General features: G+C 30.5%; 1 protein-coding gene across 2 annotated transcripts in view; it reads left to right on the top strand.

Annotated features, from left to right (window-relative positions):
* Nucleotides 1–19,779, top strand: part of LOC130903888 (heterogeneous nuclear ribonucleoprotein C) — a 213,551-nt gene that overhangs the window by 169,804 nt on the left and 23,968 nt on the right. For both annotated transcript variants that reach the window (XM_057816250.1, XM_057816251.1), the window contains 3 exons: nucleotides 13,080–13,228; nucleotides 13,811–13,936; nucleotides 14,570–14,763. In XM_057816250.1, the coding sequence (XP_057672233.1) occupies nucleotides 13,080–13,228; nucleotides 13,811–13,936; nucleotides 14,570–14,763 (469 nt within the window). The remainder of the gene's footprint in view (nucleotides 1–13,079; nucleotides 13,229–13,810; nucleotides 13,937–14,569; nucleotides 14,764–19,779) is intronic.

The raw sequence follows: 19,779 nt of genomic DNA, 5'->3' as shown, positions 1-19,779 counted from the left end.
TCAATATCGAAATCTGAAATCCATCAATATCTTCTTCATAATTAACGATTATATCAAATTAAAATTTATTATCTATGGTATAATTTGAAAAATAAAAAATTTCTTTCCTCTCTCGTTAATAAGATCGCGATCTGACTTTAATCCCGACACACCTCGTATTTCACAAGTTAAGTGAGACACGAAGAACATCAGGTAAATCCCTTAATGAAGCTCCTCCGATGGAAATTAATCTTTCGGGTTTCGTATCGCATTTCTGCGAAATATTATTTGATAAGGAAACTGAGAACTGAAACGAAGAAGCAATCAAAGAAGAATATGAGTAAGCTGTCGTGGGGCGGTATGATTGAACGTATCGGAATCGAGTAACTGTCTTTCTACGACGATGTATCCATCATAAAAAGAAATACTATACGAAAAGAGAACGCGTTTACATTTACATCGGATTCACTGGTAATTGTACATAAATATTTTTTGATAATAAAGAAAAAACGATTTAGCATCATCAAAATCATTAAAAGTCCATCGCCAGTTTGAAAATTTCGTCACGCTTCACGCATTTTCACTTGAAATTCTGGGAGTGGAAAAGTCATCTGCCACGATAACAGAATAAAGAAAAGTTGGGATCTTGATTCACAGCACACTCTACTTTATACCTGTTGATTTCACGAACAATCTTATAGTCCAGTCAAAGTGATTATATTACATAAACTATTCGAAATTGAACCAGTTCCACACTACCATCAAGTTTTTGAAAAAAAATTGATGATACTTCAAAAACTATCAGGATCTTCCTTATATATTCTATAATAAATGTAGAGATTCAGTGTTTTCTTTTTCAAGTTATCTCGATTTTCAACTCCATCTGAATGCGCCTCTATCTGTTCAACTGTTTTGTCTTCCTTCACTGTCACCACGTGCTCAAACCACGTTTAATTCACGTCTAATTGAATCATTTCATCTAGTATCTTTACCCACTTCTCTATTGGTTTCTGTAGGCACAATAATTAAAACCACAGGATTCTAGTTAGAGGTTTGGATTGGTAAACAAAATTATTGAGCGAGTTAAAATACCAACTAATTCTCGAATGAATCTCATTTTCATATTAATAGATGTCAACAAGCAAAGCATTCATTTAAATATTGAATTTTGAAGTTGATTAATCTAATTTTCAACAAGCAAACAATGGTTATATAAGTATTAGAAAGTTGGGAAAATATTAGAATTAGTACACTTCTTTTTTAATTTTGTAACGATATAATAAATAATATTGTAACAATAAGTTGTTTTCCATATGAAAACGGTTAAAAAAATTATTTTAAAGGTCTAGTGAAGCTCTCAAACTTATCTAGAAAATTTAAATGAAACACCGACTTTGATAACAAGCTTTGAAATTTTATTATTTCAAACTTTTCTCCAACTTCTATTATCCAGTAGAGTGCGCTTCATCTAATTTCGCTATGTCAATTTAAATTACGAATTTTAAATGTTTTTTTTTCCGAAGTTTTCTCTTCTAGAAGCTCAATTTCACATTTATTTGGTTATATGATTTTCTAAATTTTCTTTTTGACTTCAATAAGATATAAAATCACGAAAAAATTGATTCTTATCTAGACGTGTCACTAACAATTAACATACATTATTTTCTATACTACTAGTTAAAAAGAGATAAACATATTCGATTCGTGAGCAATCATTTAAATCCTTAACATTAGCTGTCAATTATATTTTCATTATGTCTAACATTCCATGTATAAGATATAATGTAATAAAAATGAATTTGATTTAGTTTCAACAAATATTTATTGAGCATAATTTCAATGTTTGTATAAGGTATATGTTTAAGAAAAATTTGTTCTAATTTAAATCACGAATGAATTGATTGTTATCTTGAAGTGTCACTGACAATTAACATACATTCTTTTCTATAATGCTAGTTAAAAAGAGATAAACATATTCGACTCGTGAGCAATCATTCAAATCCTTAACATTAACTGTCAATTATATTTTCATTATGTCTAACATTTTATATATCGGATATAATGTAATCAAAAGGAATTAGATTCAGTTTCGTCATTTGTTTATTAAGCATAGTTTCAATGTATGTATAGGGTATATGTTTTAGAAAAATTTGTTCTAATTTAAATCACGAATGAATTGATTGTTATCTTTACTAACATACATTCTGTTTTATACTACTAGTTAAAAAGAGATAAACATATTCGATTCGTGAGCAATCATTTAAATCCTTAACGATAGCTGTCATTTATATTTCATTATGTCTAACATTCCATGTATCGGATATAATGTAATAAAAGAGAATTTGATTTAGTTTCGTCATATTTTTATTGAGCATAATTTCTATGTATGCATAGGGAATATGTTTTAGAAAAATTTGTTCTAATTTAAATCACGAATGAATTGATTCTCATCTTGACGTGTCACTAACAATTAACATACATTCTTTCCTATACTACTAGTTGAAAAGAGAAATATATTCGATTCGTGAGCAATCATTTAAATCCTTAACGATAGCTGTCAATTATATTTTCATTATGTCTAACATTCCATGTATAAGATATAATGTAATAAAAATGAATTTGATTTAGTTTCAACAAATGTTCATTGAACATAATTTCAATGTTTGTGTAGGGTATATTTCCTAGAAATTTTAGTTTTTTAAAGAAATTGAATAATCAACTAAATATGTGGGGCTGAATTACGTTTAATGAAGTTTATTGTTAATGTTAGGTTAGGTTTTTGTTATAGCTGTCAGCCATATTGACTAAAACACGAGCTTATTCCAGATACAACCAACATCAAATATGTCAGTCATTCAATCATTCAAAAATCATTATTTTACCTATTGACACATAAACTGGGATTGAGAAAAACTCTATGAACATGATGAATAAACATAGATATAGATTATAATTTATGTAAATAATAATTTTACAAATACCAAAAAGAAAATTGAAAGAGGAAATATCTATAGCCCACGGATCCGTAAAGATCTTTAGTATTTTATTGGTGAAAGGAAAAGATACTTGGAAGTTTTTATGAGATGAAGTGAAAATTATGAAGATGTGTCTGACTAACATTTCCTGCACTTACATTTGAGCTAAGGATCTATGAGGGGAGTATTTGCATTAAGAAAATCCTCAAATTACCAATAAAAAGATAAAAAATTACGCAAAAAGTCATCATCAACAACATATAGCTAGCAGTGAAGCACTTTTCCATGTTGGTGCTTCGGTAGCTTTGGTATAAGGATTATGTCATTTCTTCTTCTTCTTCTTCGGTTTTTTGCTGTTTCTGTAGCCTCTTGAGTAATTCTTCTCCAAGTTCGTACAGGTCTGCTTATTTTTCTTCTACCTGTTGTATTATAGTTGTCCCAGAAGGACCGTTTTAAAGAAAACACAAAAATTTAAGTTTGATACCTATTGTTGGAAAATCTTTGACCACCGAACCATTTTTAATCCATTGTTTTGATTGTTATTTTGTTTAGAATACGAAGTGATAAACCCACATTTCATCCATGGTTATAATGCAAACCTAAAACTCGATGGAAATATCTTCATGACTTTTTGAAATGTCTAATTTATCTACTAGATAACGCACTTTCAATTGACGATCATCCAGTGGATTCTCTTCAACATTTCTGAAGTCGTCATCTCATTTGGTCGACCAAGTTTACTATTGACGGCTGTCAAATAAATACTAAACAACATGGCGTCTTCAGACTTGAAACATGTAATTTTCCAAGCAACTACCGCCATCTCTATGTCATCAAATCTATTTTCTCTTCTAACTTGTAGACAGCTGTTGATGAACGTTTGAAGTTTAAACGTTTTTACTAATAATAAATTCATTTCAGCACGAAATCGCATGAAAATAAAAACAATTAGAATAGGATCCGTCTCTGAATGAAAGGAAAAGAAAAAGCGGAATGACGTCGTGTCAGATTCGAATGGGTATTGTTAGTAGCAACTGGTGTTGACACGAAGATAAATCCGAAACGTATAAGATTTGTACTACATCATTAATGGTTGCCCCTAGATAAACGGCATGTCTGTTACAGTAGCCATATTGATTTCAGGATTCCGAATAAAAGCCAATGTATGTTTCAGTTTAAACGCCCGATGTCGCATTAAATCCTTATCGTATCAAATTCGAAACGAACCGTAGTGTCAACTGGAATATAAAGAGAAAATTGGATTTTGCGTATTTTGGATATTTTTCATTTGGAATTTATTTTCGAAATTTCGTTTAATCTTGAGTTGAGCGATTCGGAAGTAGCTTCACCATCATTTCTTTAATTATAATTAACTATTTTACTCATAAAAAATTATAAAAACATCTCTGTATAATACATATCTTATTTATACGAGGTCTGATTATTAAATAACGAGATTTATTAAGAAACATTATTCTACTTTCGAATACTTCTCAAATCAGGTCGTTTTCAAAGCAGATTTTATCTTCGGAATCAAAAAAAAAGTCGCGCTGTGCCAAATCTGGTAAGTAAGGCGGTTGTACTGCGCTTACTGCTTCCCAGATACTGCGTTATGGTGCAAAATCGTTCTCGCAGAGACAAATAGTAAATCTGACCTTCTGGAACTCATTCGGTTCTTAATAGGCTTCTTTCAACAGTTTATATCACTCAGTGAGAGTTTTTTGTAATTTAACGAGAAAAAAACACGTTCGTTTCAAACTGTTATTGTACAAATACTATAACAGTGATGGAAACTTGTTTTGGGACGTGCATAGACAAGATATTTACATACCCCACTCGTCTAGAGCGCCCTCTAGGCGCGCAGTGTCGTTATTAATAACCAGACCTCGTAGACTAAATTTTCTTGATTTTAGTTGTTTTATTTCTTTATTTTGCGATATACCAGTCACATATGTTGGTCAACAAGAATAAAAGCATCAATAAATACACTACCCGACAATAAACTTTACTATAATGTCGCCAAATAGAAATATTAAACAAAAAATATTGTTTATTATCAAAGACATCGTCGTTATTTTATAATAGGGACGTAATGATACATTTATATTTGTTATGTTTGATCCTCGGGGAAATAAAAGTAAAAGTTTTCCTTATACGAGTTTTCATCGACAAAAAAAAACTTTTCCTTCACGACTAGTAGAACGAAATAAAAAAAAACTCCGGAAGGATCTTCGATTTGGTTTGTGCTAAAAATTTTTCATCATATTGTGGTTTGGAATTAAATTACGAAATTGGATTTGCGTCAATTTTAGTAAGGATTTAAGTTGTTGGAAAGTTACATATAGAAGAGGCTCGAAAGATTGAAAAAATAACGGCTACTACGAGGGTTGCTAATAAATTTTGAGTTAAGCAAAATCTTGCATTCCAAGGCGATATCTCTGATTTAGATCTTTTTGAAGTGATCCAACGTATCAACCAACTCAATTCTGTAGAGTATCTGAATGATTTTGTGCACTGGTAACCGAAAAGAAAATTCTTAAACCTAATTATCGTATAAAGAATGTCTGATTGTTTTTTAAAGTGCAGGTATTATTTAGTTTTGAGAAGGACACGCCGAATTTCTCCAATTAATTAAAAGTATAAGTTATCCAGGAGGTTAATTGAATTAACAAAAAAACTTCTTGAACTTTAATTGCATTATAATCTTATTAGATGAAGGGCGAGATGGTTGTGTTGCGGAAAATTCTTCGAGGATAGAAAGGAACGAAAGATATTTCTGGATTCTTGAGCATTTGGTGAACGATTAATGCTTATAAATTATATTTGAGAGCATTAATTCGATTAGAGTGGAGAAATGTCAATGGATACAGGATCGTATTTTATCCTGGTGACGAAATTTGATTCTCTAGTTCAGTGAAGGATTAGCCCAGAAAGGATCGATATAAAAAATTGAAAAATGTAGATTGAAATTTATCAACTATTTCATTACCAAATTTTGTTCAATTTAGACGAGCGGTTGTACATATAAAAGGCATTAAGGTTGTTATTTACAAGGGTAGTATGAAAAGTTTTCTATGTCAAACTGTTCTTTTCCCAAATTGTATTGGACGGCCGTTGGATTCAGGTTTTTACCATCTTCTGATCAAATATTATGTCTATTGACCCATCCGCGTGTTTAGTGCCGTTTCAATTTACTTTTTATCGAACAGTGCTTCGGAATGACCCATTCCAAAGCTTTGTAGACAAAATTTAACCAAAATAGATTGGATTGTTTGCAATGAATAACCAATCAAAACGGTGAATTGCAGCTCCAGAAGACAATGTTGATTTAAACGACAGTAGTTAAGGAAAAAAATACTTCTAGATCAGAACAACGCAATTTTTAACATGTCGATGATCGAAATGACTTCTAATTGCATTGAAAATGTTTTTAGTATATTGATTTGGAAAGGGACTAAATTATTATGGGAAAAAAGTCTTTTTTGTTTTTTTTTCAGAAACTTCTCAAATAATCCTAGTATATTTTGGAAAATGAGTTTAATGATGATATAAAAATGTCGAAAATTTATAAAATTCTTCACTAAGTATTTCCTCTACAGTATTTTCGTTGTATTATGAGCGAAAATATACCTTATATACCTGGGTAGTCTGAAAAATTTTCTACCTCATATTTTCTTTTCCCAAATTGTATTGGACGGCCGTTGGATTGAGGTTTTTACCATCTTCTGATCAAATAATAATGTATATTGACCCATCCGCGTGTTTAGTGCCGTTTCAATTTACTTTTTACCGAACAGTGTTTTGGAATGACCCATTCCAAAGCTTTGTAGACAAAATTTAACCAAAATGAATTGAATTGTTTGTTCAAATTCATAACTGTAGATAAAACTTGTATGTAACTTTGTATTTCTACAATGACCAACCAGTCAAAACAGTGAATCGCAGCTCCAGGAGACAAAGTTGATTTAAACGACGGTAATTAAAGAAAAAAAAATCTGACCTTCATCGACTCTTTCCCATTCTTTAAACTTGAAGTTTTGAGGAGAAAAATTATTTGGAAGGGTTGAAAATATTTGAGGTGTATAGATTTGAACATAGACTAAATGATTACGGGAAAACAAGAAGTAAACAATCCTCGTATATTTTGGAATATGACTGTATAAATATTTTACGAAATTAGATAAATTTGTATCAAATTTTCTCGATTTCCAGGCACATTCACCTTTTCTTATAGCAAATATCCCACTAGATTGTTCCAAACAGGTTCATCATTGATATTCAAGACGTTTTGAATACACAGCGTTGTCACATTTCAAGTAAATAGGGAATAAATTGAGTGTCAGATTCAAGTGAATAGATCCACCTGGGATTCAGTCCATTTCTCCCAATTGGTTTTTATATTTGTACACGGAAATGTAGACTTTGTGCAAAAAAAACAGATTCACTCAATTCGATTCAGTTTTTATATTTATTCACTTCAAGACTATCATTAACTCCCCTTCAATTAATTATACTTTAAAAGTTTACCAAATAATATAAAAATTCTGGAGCGTAAATCGTTTTACCAACAACGGACTGGAGTTTATCAGCTAAACAAACATAGACAATAATCAGAATGTAAATTCGCCAGTAAGCACTTTCTAAGTAAATATAATTAAATCTTGCAACCGCTGTACAGAAAAAAAATGGACCATAAGAAGTTCGTTAGCATAAACTCGGGGGAGTTTGGAAGTTGTTTATAAACGCCAAATAGATAAATTTTTACTTTATTTTGCGTTAAATTAAATATGATAATATTCTTCTTTTGATTTGAAGATAATCAATATAGAAATATTCCAATGGATGTATGAACTGGTACATCGTCTTTCTTCTGAGTCAGTTGAGTCGAGTAATCAAAGCCATACGGTAGTGATTGTGAAAAAAAACGTAAAGTTGATATTAAGTGCAGAGTTTTTCAATCGAAATGAAAAATCGCGTATTTTTTCATAAAATGGATGTATGAGCTGGTACATTGTCTTTCTTCTGAGTCAGTTGAGTCGAGTAATCAAAACCATACGGTAGTGATTGTGAAAAAAAAGTAAAGTTGATAGTAAGTGCAGAGTTTTTTAATCTAAATGGGAAATCATGTATTTTTTCATAATATGGATGTATGAGCTGGTAGCTTCTTAGCTAAACGCGGTCGTTTTTGCTTAATTTCATCGTTCTAATTAACCCCATAGATAAAAATAAATCGCGAGGTGGATGCGTTCAAATCACATGTTTTGAAGGTACCTCAATCGGAATGGTAAAAATTCAATTATTCCCGTAGGAAAATTCAACTATTCCTTTATTGTTTATTACGCAAAACCCCTTTTGCAAACAGAGACCAAATTAAATGCCGCAAATGCTTACTTTGCATGTGAACAATTAAATCTGTTTCCTGCAGTTTGTGAATGAAACATTCTCAAGAAAGCGCCCGACCGCATTCCTTATTCAAAAGGATTCCCAGGATCTATATGACCAACAGTAAACTTAATCTCTGGTATAAAATGAATTATACTGGTTATTATGATGCATTTAATATTTATATACAGGGTGATTCAATACTGTACTTTAAGGTTGTTATTAATCTAAGTATTTAAAAATTATTTATAATTCAATTGGGTATTTCAGAATGTTATATCATACAAAAATTGTATTTTTTCGAATAAAACACTCTATATTTTACTGTATATTTGTAATCAGCTTGTTCTACGGGGTATTTAAAAAGCTGTAAATAATTATCCGTAAAAATCACAATAAATTACATACCCTGTAAAATTTAAGAGAAATAATTAAAAGTAATAAAATCTATTACAGATAAAGCATTCAATAAGTGGTAAAAATTTTATAAATTATTTTTTTAATATTTACTGAATCTATTATCAAAATATTAATTTTTTCAAATAAATTTTCTATCAACAAGTAATTCTATATAAATATTTTGAAATACATTTCTTATTCTATTCTTAATGTCAATTTTTATTGTTGAAGATATTTTTTACATTTTATTTTTAATATGACCCCAAAAAAGTGAATCTATCTTATTTAAAACTGGTAATTTTGGATTGTTTTTCCCGATCCATTTTTCATGAAATACATCATTTAGTTCACTATTAATTAATTTATAAGCCTGAGGAGGTGCACCAGCATGTAGAAACCATCATTTAACTTCTACGAACTTCTCAGGATTAAAAAGTGTCACTATGTGATATGTAGCTTCATTTTCAAAAGTCTTTCTGTTCATTAATTTTTTGTAAAAGCACAAATTTGATGTATGTAGATATTTAAGTGGAAATTAAACAATTTTCTGTCTTGATTCACATTGAAAACAACGAGTTATGAATTTCCAAATAATCTGACTTATAATTTGTGTGGTATATGTTTAAATATCGAGTTTAAAAAGTCACGTAATCGAAAGAAATCCGAGTAATATGTGACAATCACCTGAAAACAAACAAAACTTCATGCAAATGGCTATCAGACAACTCCCCGATTTAATCTACCATGCAAATATAGGTGTGCTTAATTATAGTTTGTAAGTAAAGTAAATATTCCTTTATCGTTTCGAACAGACCGCAGCTTGTCCAACAGATAACCCCTGATGAATATGTAAGAGGGTCCCCACAGAGAATGCACTCTTGCTCTCCTTTTCTGGTGTTATAACGGTTCCAGGAATATTTGCTTACACCCCAAACTTCAACATTACGGCCTCTAATTCGACTTTATTTTCAGCTACATAAAATTTTAATTCAGCCACATTTCTGTGGATGAACTCGACGTGACGAAGGGTTGATTGTTTGACGTTGAATTTTCTTTCCATAATTCATTATCGATACACAAATTTCTTCAATATTTCAACTATTAGAATTTATATTTTCCAGTCTTTTTCTGTTAGTAATGTACATAATAAAAATAATTTTTTTACGAACGATTAAATCTTCCACGCGGTTTGAATCTAGACTAAAAACTTCCTTAACCATATAAAACGAGTGCGTTGGTGCGATGTGAGTCAATTGAGTCGAGTAATCAAAGCCAAACGTTAGTGATTGTGGAGATTTGTGCATTTGGATTTTGGTATAATGTCACAAAAACGTAAAGTTGCTAATGAGTGCAGAGTTTTTCAGTTTAATAGAAAATCGCGTATTTTTTATAGAATGGAAAGGTTTGATTTGTAATCGAGCAGTTGCTGTTTGTTGGGAGTTTAATTTGATTGTTACATTGAAAAAATCTAAACTTCAAGGTCAACAATCGATGTTTACTGAAGCTAATACAGAGAACGAAGATGCCTTGAAATCAAGATCAAAATTTGATTGCAGAATATGAACTCGACTGGAATTTATTTAGCAGTACCACTAAAGATGGCGCTCCTGCTATAGCTGGTAAACATTCGGGCGTTGTAACTAAATTAAAATATAAAATATCAGGGAATTTTATGGGATTCCATTATATAATTCATCAGGAATCATTGGCATCTAAACAATTAAAAATTAACCATGTCCCGCAACCTATAATTAAAATTGTAAGTTTTATAAAGAGCAGAGGACTAAATCATCGACAGTTTAGGCAATTTTCAATGTGCCTGTTTGGTAGATATGGATAAATACTTGACTGATCTGAATATGAAGTTACAGGGTAAAAATCTGATTGTCATTCAAGGCTTTGAAATAAAGTTGAGGCTGTTGGAAAATCAGGTGAAAAATCAAGCTTTGGACCATTTCCTTCATTTTAAATCAGTTATCACAGTGAACCAGAAAAAATTGGAATAATATTCTCAGCTTTTGCAAAATTCAATTACGAAATTCAATTTGAAGACTTTCACAAAATGAATGAAATGGAATTCTCCATTCAATTTTGAAGCTTCACAAGCACCAGTTCATTTGCAAATGGAGTTGATAGAGATCTTCAATTGGACAGTATTTCGAAAGAAAAATTTAATGAAATTAACACTCTTCACATTTTTTTTTTTTCATTTTTAATCTGGCCCAACTACGAATTCAAAATTCAATATCAGGCCATCTTCAAAATTGAGTTTGACATCTCTGCTCTATACTAATATTTTGTTAATGTTTTCGATCCCAGTGGGAAGTAAAAATTAATTTATTTCCATAGAAAAATATGAAAAAACAACCTTCCAAATGACTGTATACAGTAAAAAGTAGAAGATGTCCATCAACAAAACAAAGAGAGATTTTTGTGTGGAAAAAACTTTGAAGGTAGCAAAATATTGGGGAATTTCTAAATAAATATCAACGTCTCGAATTAGTTGTCTCGAATTTTTCAATAGAAGATTGTTAAATTATCTTCATAGCTCTCTAAAAATCGACTGGAACATTTTGCAGCCTGATACAGATACGGATTTTGGAAACATCAAAAATTATCCAAATATATATTACTTTTTATTTTGTAATAAAGGACAATCTATATACTTCTACTCTTGCTTCTACTCAAGCAAATTGTCGAAATTTCACAAAAAAAAACTTTTATTCGCCACTCAAATTCATAACCAGAACCAACTTACAACTTCTATTCAATTATTTATATTATTAAACTAAAATAAGCATTAAAAAATTCCTCTATAACAGTTTCAATAACTTTTTCAACGCATTTGTTTGTAACTGAAATATTTTTAAACAAAAAACTATCATAATTTAAGAATTATAAAACATCTCGTCTATTTATTTGCATTGGAATTAACTAAATCCGGCTCTGCAGATCTGTATATGGTATTTTTGCAAATTTTATTTTTGTCCTAAGCTCGTCTGGATGCCTCTGATGGGGAAAAGACGTTCCTAAAGGTAAATAACTCACTATCTCGTGAAAAAAGAAAAGAATCGTCTCGGAACACCTCTTAAATGACATTCCGATGTCTATATACGGTTTTTCATGTAATCTCCGCCCCCAACAAAAAAATCTTACGAGGTAATGTTGAAAAATAACCATACGAAAATTATGTATAAAATAAGATACAATTTTGTATTGGAAAATGTGCAAAATTTTGAATCATTTCGATGGTTTCACATGTTATAGTGATAAAAGTAAAATTATAGAAATGTCTATAATTAGATATGGTTTTATGACTTTTGAAAATATTAATTTACATACAGAATCGATGTTTTGGACGAGTTTTACGAAATTCATCACCAAAAGTCGAAGCGATTTCATCGAGACATTTCTCGATCAAAATGAATGGTTCAAGTATCTGTAAACATCTCAAATACCACTCGTATGACATTAAAAACGTGAAACTTCATTATGTCAATGTCAGATTTGACATAATCACATCGGTGTTGCCATTTCTATAAACTTAAGTAGCAACCCCTATTTATTTAGCGTTAATATATTCAACTGGAGATGCGTCCTCGGGGAGTTGTATTCTCATTTTGAGTAAACAAAACTAATATTCACCATTGACAAATGGAGGTCATCAGTTTAAAGAAACCAAAAAAAAGCGAAGAAGATGAAAAAAATCTGAGTTTACTCATAAGCACAAAACTATTCTTTAATACAGTCTTCTTGAACTTTATAAACTTGAATAAATAACTATATACAGTGAGAAATTGGTTAACCACTCATCGTATTCGTCAGATATAAGTCTTAGAAACATTTTTGGAACAAATAACAGTCTAGATAAGAAATAGAGGCAAAGACAGTTTCAAATATCGAAAAGTGAGGGTGAAAATTGAAAATAGTGCGACAAGAAAATATTTTTCCATCTGGACAACGCGCCTTCACGATCTTGAGTGATCACAATGTCTAAAATTCAGAAATTTGTTAACCACTCACCGTATTCGTCAGATATGAGTCCTAGTGACTTTTTTCTATTCCCTAGCCCCAAAGTTTTTATCAGAAAGTGGTTTTATCGCATACGTACACGTCTATTTAGAGAAAAAAGACTGCAATTACTATTTAGAACGAGTTGTTTCTAAGTTTATAAACTAACCGTTAATTTCGCGCTACAGTCCAACTGTTTCCAAGAAAAACTCATTTCTTGATAAACAATATATGAAAACCAATTGTTTTTTTCACGATTCTTCAATCATTTATTGTTGTGTTTAAAAGTCCGTAAAACAATTTTGATTTCGATTGGTAATTTTTCTATTTCAGTTATTACGCTTCGACAGCGTTTCCTGTCGGACCCACTCGACTGGTTCCTCCGATAAAGAGACAGAGGTTGATGACCACGACTAGAAATGGTAAAAATCAATCTCAAAAAACAACGATTATTCCACCACTCGACCAACTCAAAGTTTATAGTAAGTATTATTATAAAAATGAGTTTATGTGTTATAACGAATAAAAATTTAAAGCCGGAATCCGACATTACGTAAGAAACGATGTCATTATAAAATGGCGACACACGCTTATGACGTCAAACTACGGGGGTTATTTGAATATTTAATTCGATAGCGATTAATATAAAGTGGTCATTAGGATTGTTGGCCATTGTTTGAACTCTAGAGGATTTCCTACTACAAGTTCCAAATTAGTTGTATAATTAAAAAAAAATGTTTTTTGCTGTTTGCATACCCCAGTTTCTCTTCTTTTATATCGTGATATTAACGTTAGTACGATTAAATTAAATAAAGTGCTAGTAAAGAAATTGAAAAAGTAAATGATGACATTAACAAAATTTCTCAACTAGTTTTTTAATCAAATCTTATGCATAAAAACTAATAAAATCATAAGGGTGTTGATTGCGTCGTGGAAAATCTTCTTTATTCACTTCCAACTCAAATCATAATGTTTTCCTTCTCAGAAAATCGAATAAATGCATTAATCCAAAAAAAAAGAAAAAGTTTTTCACGTAGTTTACAAATTTGTATACTTTGTTTCAGGTAATCAAGATATATTGATATGCGGTAACTGCAGAGAACTTTTTTCCGAACTCCAAGAACTCCTCGAACACAAAAAGACCTACTGTAAATTACGTTTCACCTGCAAATGTGATTCAAATAAATCCAGTAAGTATTGTTTTCGTTCACTTTATATAATTAAGGACGCGTTTTCAAAAATAAATAACCAAATCGTTCAACAGAGTGGAAAACGTACCAGAAATTCTTAAAAACGGGCTCTGTTGTCGACGCGCTGAGTTCTAATCGACCGTTATCTGTAGCTCTGGCCTTAATTGAGCAGCCAAACCAATTTGCAGTGCGAGATATTTTCAAATAAACGATCGTTTTTACGATAAATGTTTCTCCACCAGGATGTTATCCATCGCAGATTGGAGTTTTGCGAGCGGTACCTCGAACGCAATCAGGATGATCCGTAGATTAATCGTAATAACTTTACTGAAACAAACAGAATCCTCACGTCTCCATTGAAGAATAATTAAAACTGTCGGTGGTGCAGTATTATTTAGAAGAAATACTATAAATAAACCGCCTAATACTGAAAAATGATATACAAATGAACATCAAACGAAAAGCACCGCGCGAATTCACCGAATTTTTAAGATTCCATAGTAGCAAGACAGGGTCGGTCTAGGGAATCATTTTGCGAACTTATTGTTAGTTTTTTCACATATTAAAACTTTAGTATCAATCGTCGTGTATAGAAAATAATATTTTCTTTGAGTTTTCATTGAATTGTTACAGAATCTCCGGAGGATCCTCACGCATCGGCTTCTCTCTTATGTGTTCAATGTAAAGACGCTTTCCAAAACGCTTGGGATCTCATGGTACACGCCCAAGCTGCCCACATGTTGAATATATACGAATTGGGTATACCATCAATGGAAAACTGTTCTCCACCAACAAATTCTCCTAGAGATAATAACACACCAGATAAAGTAAGAAGTTTCTTCTTTCATATGAATTGTCTGTGTTATATGTCAAATTCTTACTGAACTGTCAGTCAAAAATAGAGAAGAAGAATTTATAATTTTGACATTAGACATTTTTTTTTCAAAGTAGCAGTTGGTATAGTTGATTACTATGTATAAATACGCTACAACTAGTTTTTTTCATTATTTATTTTTATCACTATATCGTTAAAAAATGCGTGACGTCTGTCACAACTATTTTTTAGATACCGATAAGTCAAAATTTCTTGTTCCGATATTAAAATCTAAATAATGAGTGACCATATATCATCAAAAAATGATTTAGATACCGATGAAACGACATCGTGGGAAATTTTGAGCGATCAACAAAGTTCTAGAAGCAGTTCTATAGAAAATATCGCAATCGACGAATTTGACAAGACCGAATTACAAGAAAAAGCTGATAAAACCGATTTAGAACATGTTTTAATTGATATTCCCGATGATAAAAATGATAAAGAATCACCGGTCGAAGATAAAACAGAAGAAACGAAAACGGATTGGAAAAAACTTAAATCGAAAGCTAAAAAGAAAATGAAAGCTCCGGAAAATTTAACGATTTTATCAATAGCTGCTTCGTTATTTACTATAACAGGTTTAACTTTATTATGTTGTTTATTTCCTTCGGAAACGGATAGAACTAGTTTAGAAAATATTAAAAATGATTATTTCGAAGTTATTCGAGGAGATACAAGTTATGTACAAAACGCTTTTAATAAAACAACTGAAATTTTGACCGCAATCCATAATTCAACTAATTATCATAATGCAACTAATCAATCTTCGGAAAACGTATGTTTAAATGAAGAAGAAGATTATAGCTTCAATTTCCCAGATGAATTCACACACGAAGAACCTTCTACAAGTTTTGATAGTTATTCTTTGAAAAATCTACAAAATGCAACGTCGAATTTGATTTTTAATATACGAGACGCTTGTTTAGACCCGAACGTTCAAATTTTACTTTGTTCTTTAATGCAAGATGTTTTATTGATAAAACTCATACAACACATAGGAAAAAATCAAGTTTTCCCTACTAATTTAAAAAGAACTAATAGATTAAACAAAAAACGTAAAACGGACGGTAAAAAAACGAAAAAAACAGATAAAATAATGACTAAATCTACAATTGGTATAGGAAAAAATTCTGGTAACAACAGTTCTGATGATACGACAAAAGAAAATGGTAAAAGCGAATGCGAAAGAAGATTCGAAGAACTAGAAAATAAATGGCAATACGTAGGAAAAAACCATAGACAAAAACTACAAGAAATAAAAGAAGAATTCAAATCGGAAATATTCCAAATGAAAGGTAAAGAAAAAGAACATTCATTAAGAAAACAAAAAATCAAATCAATAAGAGATAAATACGTTCAAAAAATTAAAGCCGATAGAGAAAGATATTTGAGACAATTAAAAAAAATAAAAGATGAAAGACATAGAGTGATGCATGAAATATGTAAAAATAAAAAAATAGAAACTCAATCTAAAGATGCAGCGGTAGGAAATTACGGAATGTTGATACCAGAATATGATTTAAAAACAAGATTAAACAACTTGAACAAAACTAAAGAACCTGAAACCAACGGAGCGATTCCGGTTTTAACTAACAAACAATTCGAACAATGCAGTAAGTTCTGGAATAATTTCCCAGCTCCAAAATTGAATAAACAAGAAGAAATATCATCCGAAGATGATTCGGATGATGAAAATACTGATTACATGCGGGATTTCGTAACTAAATTAATTTGTATGACAGTATCTTTCGATAACGGTCAGGATATTTGGTTACCTCCTAAAAAGTTAAATAACAAAAAACCTTACAGGAAAAACGAAGCCGGAGATCTAATTTGGTCTCCAATAGATTCCAACGATTCGTTATCGACAATTATAGCTAATTCGAAAATTAAAGAAAAAAATGTATCAGATACGTCGAAAAAATCTTTACAAACCCCCTCGACTGCTAGATTTGCTTTGAGGAAAACTTTCGAAGAAACCGATTTTTCTGGAATGAACTGGAAGAAAAATCAAATTACGAAAAATGATACTTCGAAGAAAGGATCGAATGAGAAGTTTCCGTTTTTGTCTGTTCCCCCGAAAAATTCTATTTCGATAGCGGAATGTAACGAAACTGATAATATTCCGAAAAATAAACCGATCACTTTGAGAAGTCTGTTGAAGAAATCGAAAACATCTCCGAATACATCGAAATCAGGAAGTATCGTTGACAAAAATGATTCAAAACAAGTAATTAATATAAGAAATGAATCGAAAATCGATAATATTAAGGAAGATACTGTAAAAAAACCAGATTTATATCAACTTTTATTCGATATTGATGGGGAGAAAGTTAGGAAAAAAGAAGAGGAACTTTTGGAGGGATCTCATAAGAAATTTACACCGCCATCTCCGGTTCAGATGATGAGCAAGCAGAATCCTAAGTTGCCTAAGAAGGTTTACTTATTTAAAGGGAGATTATGAGCAGATTTTATCAAAAAAACACGATTTGGAAAAATATAATGAATAAATTTTATATTTTGAATTATTTCATGTTATAATTTCTGTTTATCGACGAATGACGAAAATACAATGATTCGATTCGAATTTTTTAGTTATCCTGATTAGGTACATCAGGATACATAAATTTCTTTTAGTATCCTTTGCGTTAGAGTGAGAAAGATAGAAATAGTGAGCGAGCTACGTAAGCCCGCAGATCCAGACATATAAAATCGAGATGAAACCGTCAACATTTCTGTACATTTTGGAATAGTGAACTGTACTAAATAGTAAAGAATCGAATTGAGTTAGAATGGAATTATTGTTTAAAAAAAACAGAAGATCAAACTCAGTTCTTTTAGTTATAAAACGCAGATAGCTTAAAGTGTGTTTTTTCGAACTATAGTTCAGCGAGAAGATGAAAAACTAACTAAAGTTAGTATAGATTTGGTCAAAATGCAGTTTTTTTCGTATAAATTCAAAAAAAATCAAATTTTCACCATAAATTTCAGTTTTTCATCTACATATTTTGATAAATTTCTTTAATTTCTCATTTCTTAGACCTTTTAATATGTTTATGTTTCTAAATGTTCATGATTTTAGATCTCTTCTGTTTTAAAATTAGTTTTTTCGATAATTTTTCGAAGATAGATCAAATTTGACGTTTCGACTTTTAAATTATATCTATCTTTCAAAAATTATTAAAAAAACTAATTTTGAAACAAAAGAGACCTAAAATCAAGAACATTTAGAAACATAAACATAATTTATAATTTGAAAAATCAAATACGGCTCAGAAACATTTCAAAAAACCTATTTTATCTTTTCCCGATAAAAGATAAAATAATAACATTTTTCTTCGTGTATAGTTGTTTGGAACAAATTCCAAAATCTTTAAAATCATCTGATAGTACGAGGGCTGTTCATAAAATAAGTTTCCCGCTCAGGCTAAACCAAATAAAAAAAAAAGATTAAATTCTTAAAGATGTGTTTATCAGAATTAAGTTCATTAAAAGGTATACGAATAAAAATTAAGGGTTGGAGTTAATCAACATTAATTCCACCCTAGAGTGTTATATTTTAGAATACAAACTTGAAACCGACAGGATCATTAACTTTCGGTATAATTTCGGCCTCCCATTAGGGTGAAAGAAAGGGAAAACCAAAGTTACGAATGTGTTTCATCCCTTATACTCTAGAGAACAAATAAAAGGTTAAAGAATGAAAAAAAAATGAAAATCGATTTTTTTTCAATATAGTAATTACAGTTTATGCTTTATCCCTTTTTTTATCAAATTTTCTTTGTTGTTATTAATAAAACGGCACTATGTGACGTATTTATGTCTATCTTACTACTTACCGTACTGCCCCATAAAAAAAACCATAAACATGACACACTTTGACGTTAATTGCTGTTAATCATCCAATAAAGGACCGGCCTCAATTTATTTTTACAATATTCGCAAAACTTATAACGATTTTTTATTGTAGCTTAAGAAATCGATTTGGTTGAATTTTTTCAAAAAAAAACATAACTCTCGATACGCTAACATCGAAGCTATATAAATTTTTATTTTTCATATTGTTCTTTATTGCAATTTGCTCAGATATCTATTTTCTCCACTAAATTAATTCAATTTTCTTTTGACCATACAACAACAAATAATTTCCCATAAACATACAATAAAATTTTCTTATTTCTGATAATCAAAGTTCAATCTATCTATAAATTGGCAAATGATTGTGCATGTTTTTCGTGTTGTACAGTATTGAGCCCTCAACTAATTCTGAACGTGGAGTAGATAGGTTAAAATCCACGTTCTACCGATTGATAAAGACAATTTTTGTCTTTGTTTGCACTAATTTCCCTACTTTTCTTTATTTGACACATTTTTTCGTCGTTTTACTTGGTTTCTTTTCCTTCATTTGCCACTTTAATTTCCAGGTGTTCTTATTCTAGATTTTATCTAATCTATACACCTGTCGTAGTTGACTAAGGTATATTCAGATCTTCCTTCATCCTACTTACAAGTTTGTCAAATACTATTTAAAAAAAATTAACATTAAAGAGAGGTTATGAATTTGATGTATTAAACTGAGGTTATGAGATCCATATATTAAAGTGAAGTTATGAGATCGATGTGTATTAAAGTGAGGTTATGAGATCGATGTACAAAAGCTCATAATTTGTCTTGTATAATCAGAAATACTTAACCTAACTTAATAAAATAAACGTAAAAAAGTTTTTGAAACATGTAGTAAAAAATATCGAGTTTAAACCAGCCCTGTGCTACCATGAAATTGTAAATATAAAACAAATTATTACCAAGTACGTATAAAAGAGGAAATATAAATTTTTAACGGTTGTTCAAAATACGAAAGAGGGCGTAAACGCGCTGATACTATCAAACAAAAAGAGACGTAAAAAAACTATTAAAACGTATAAAAATTTTCATAAATGTAAAATTGAAATATGGGTATGAATAG

This window comes from Diorhabda carinulata, chromosome 2, assembly GCF_026250575.1.
Source record: "Diorhabda carinulata isolate Delta chromosome 2, icDioCari1.1, whole genome shotgun sequence".
NCBI classification, from domain to species: Eukaryota; Metazoa; Arthropoda; class Insecta; order Coleoptera; family Chrysomelidae; genus Diorhabda; species Diorhabda carinulata.
This window is presented reverse-complemented; position numbering and strand designations above follow the sequence as displayed.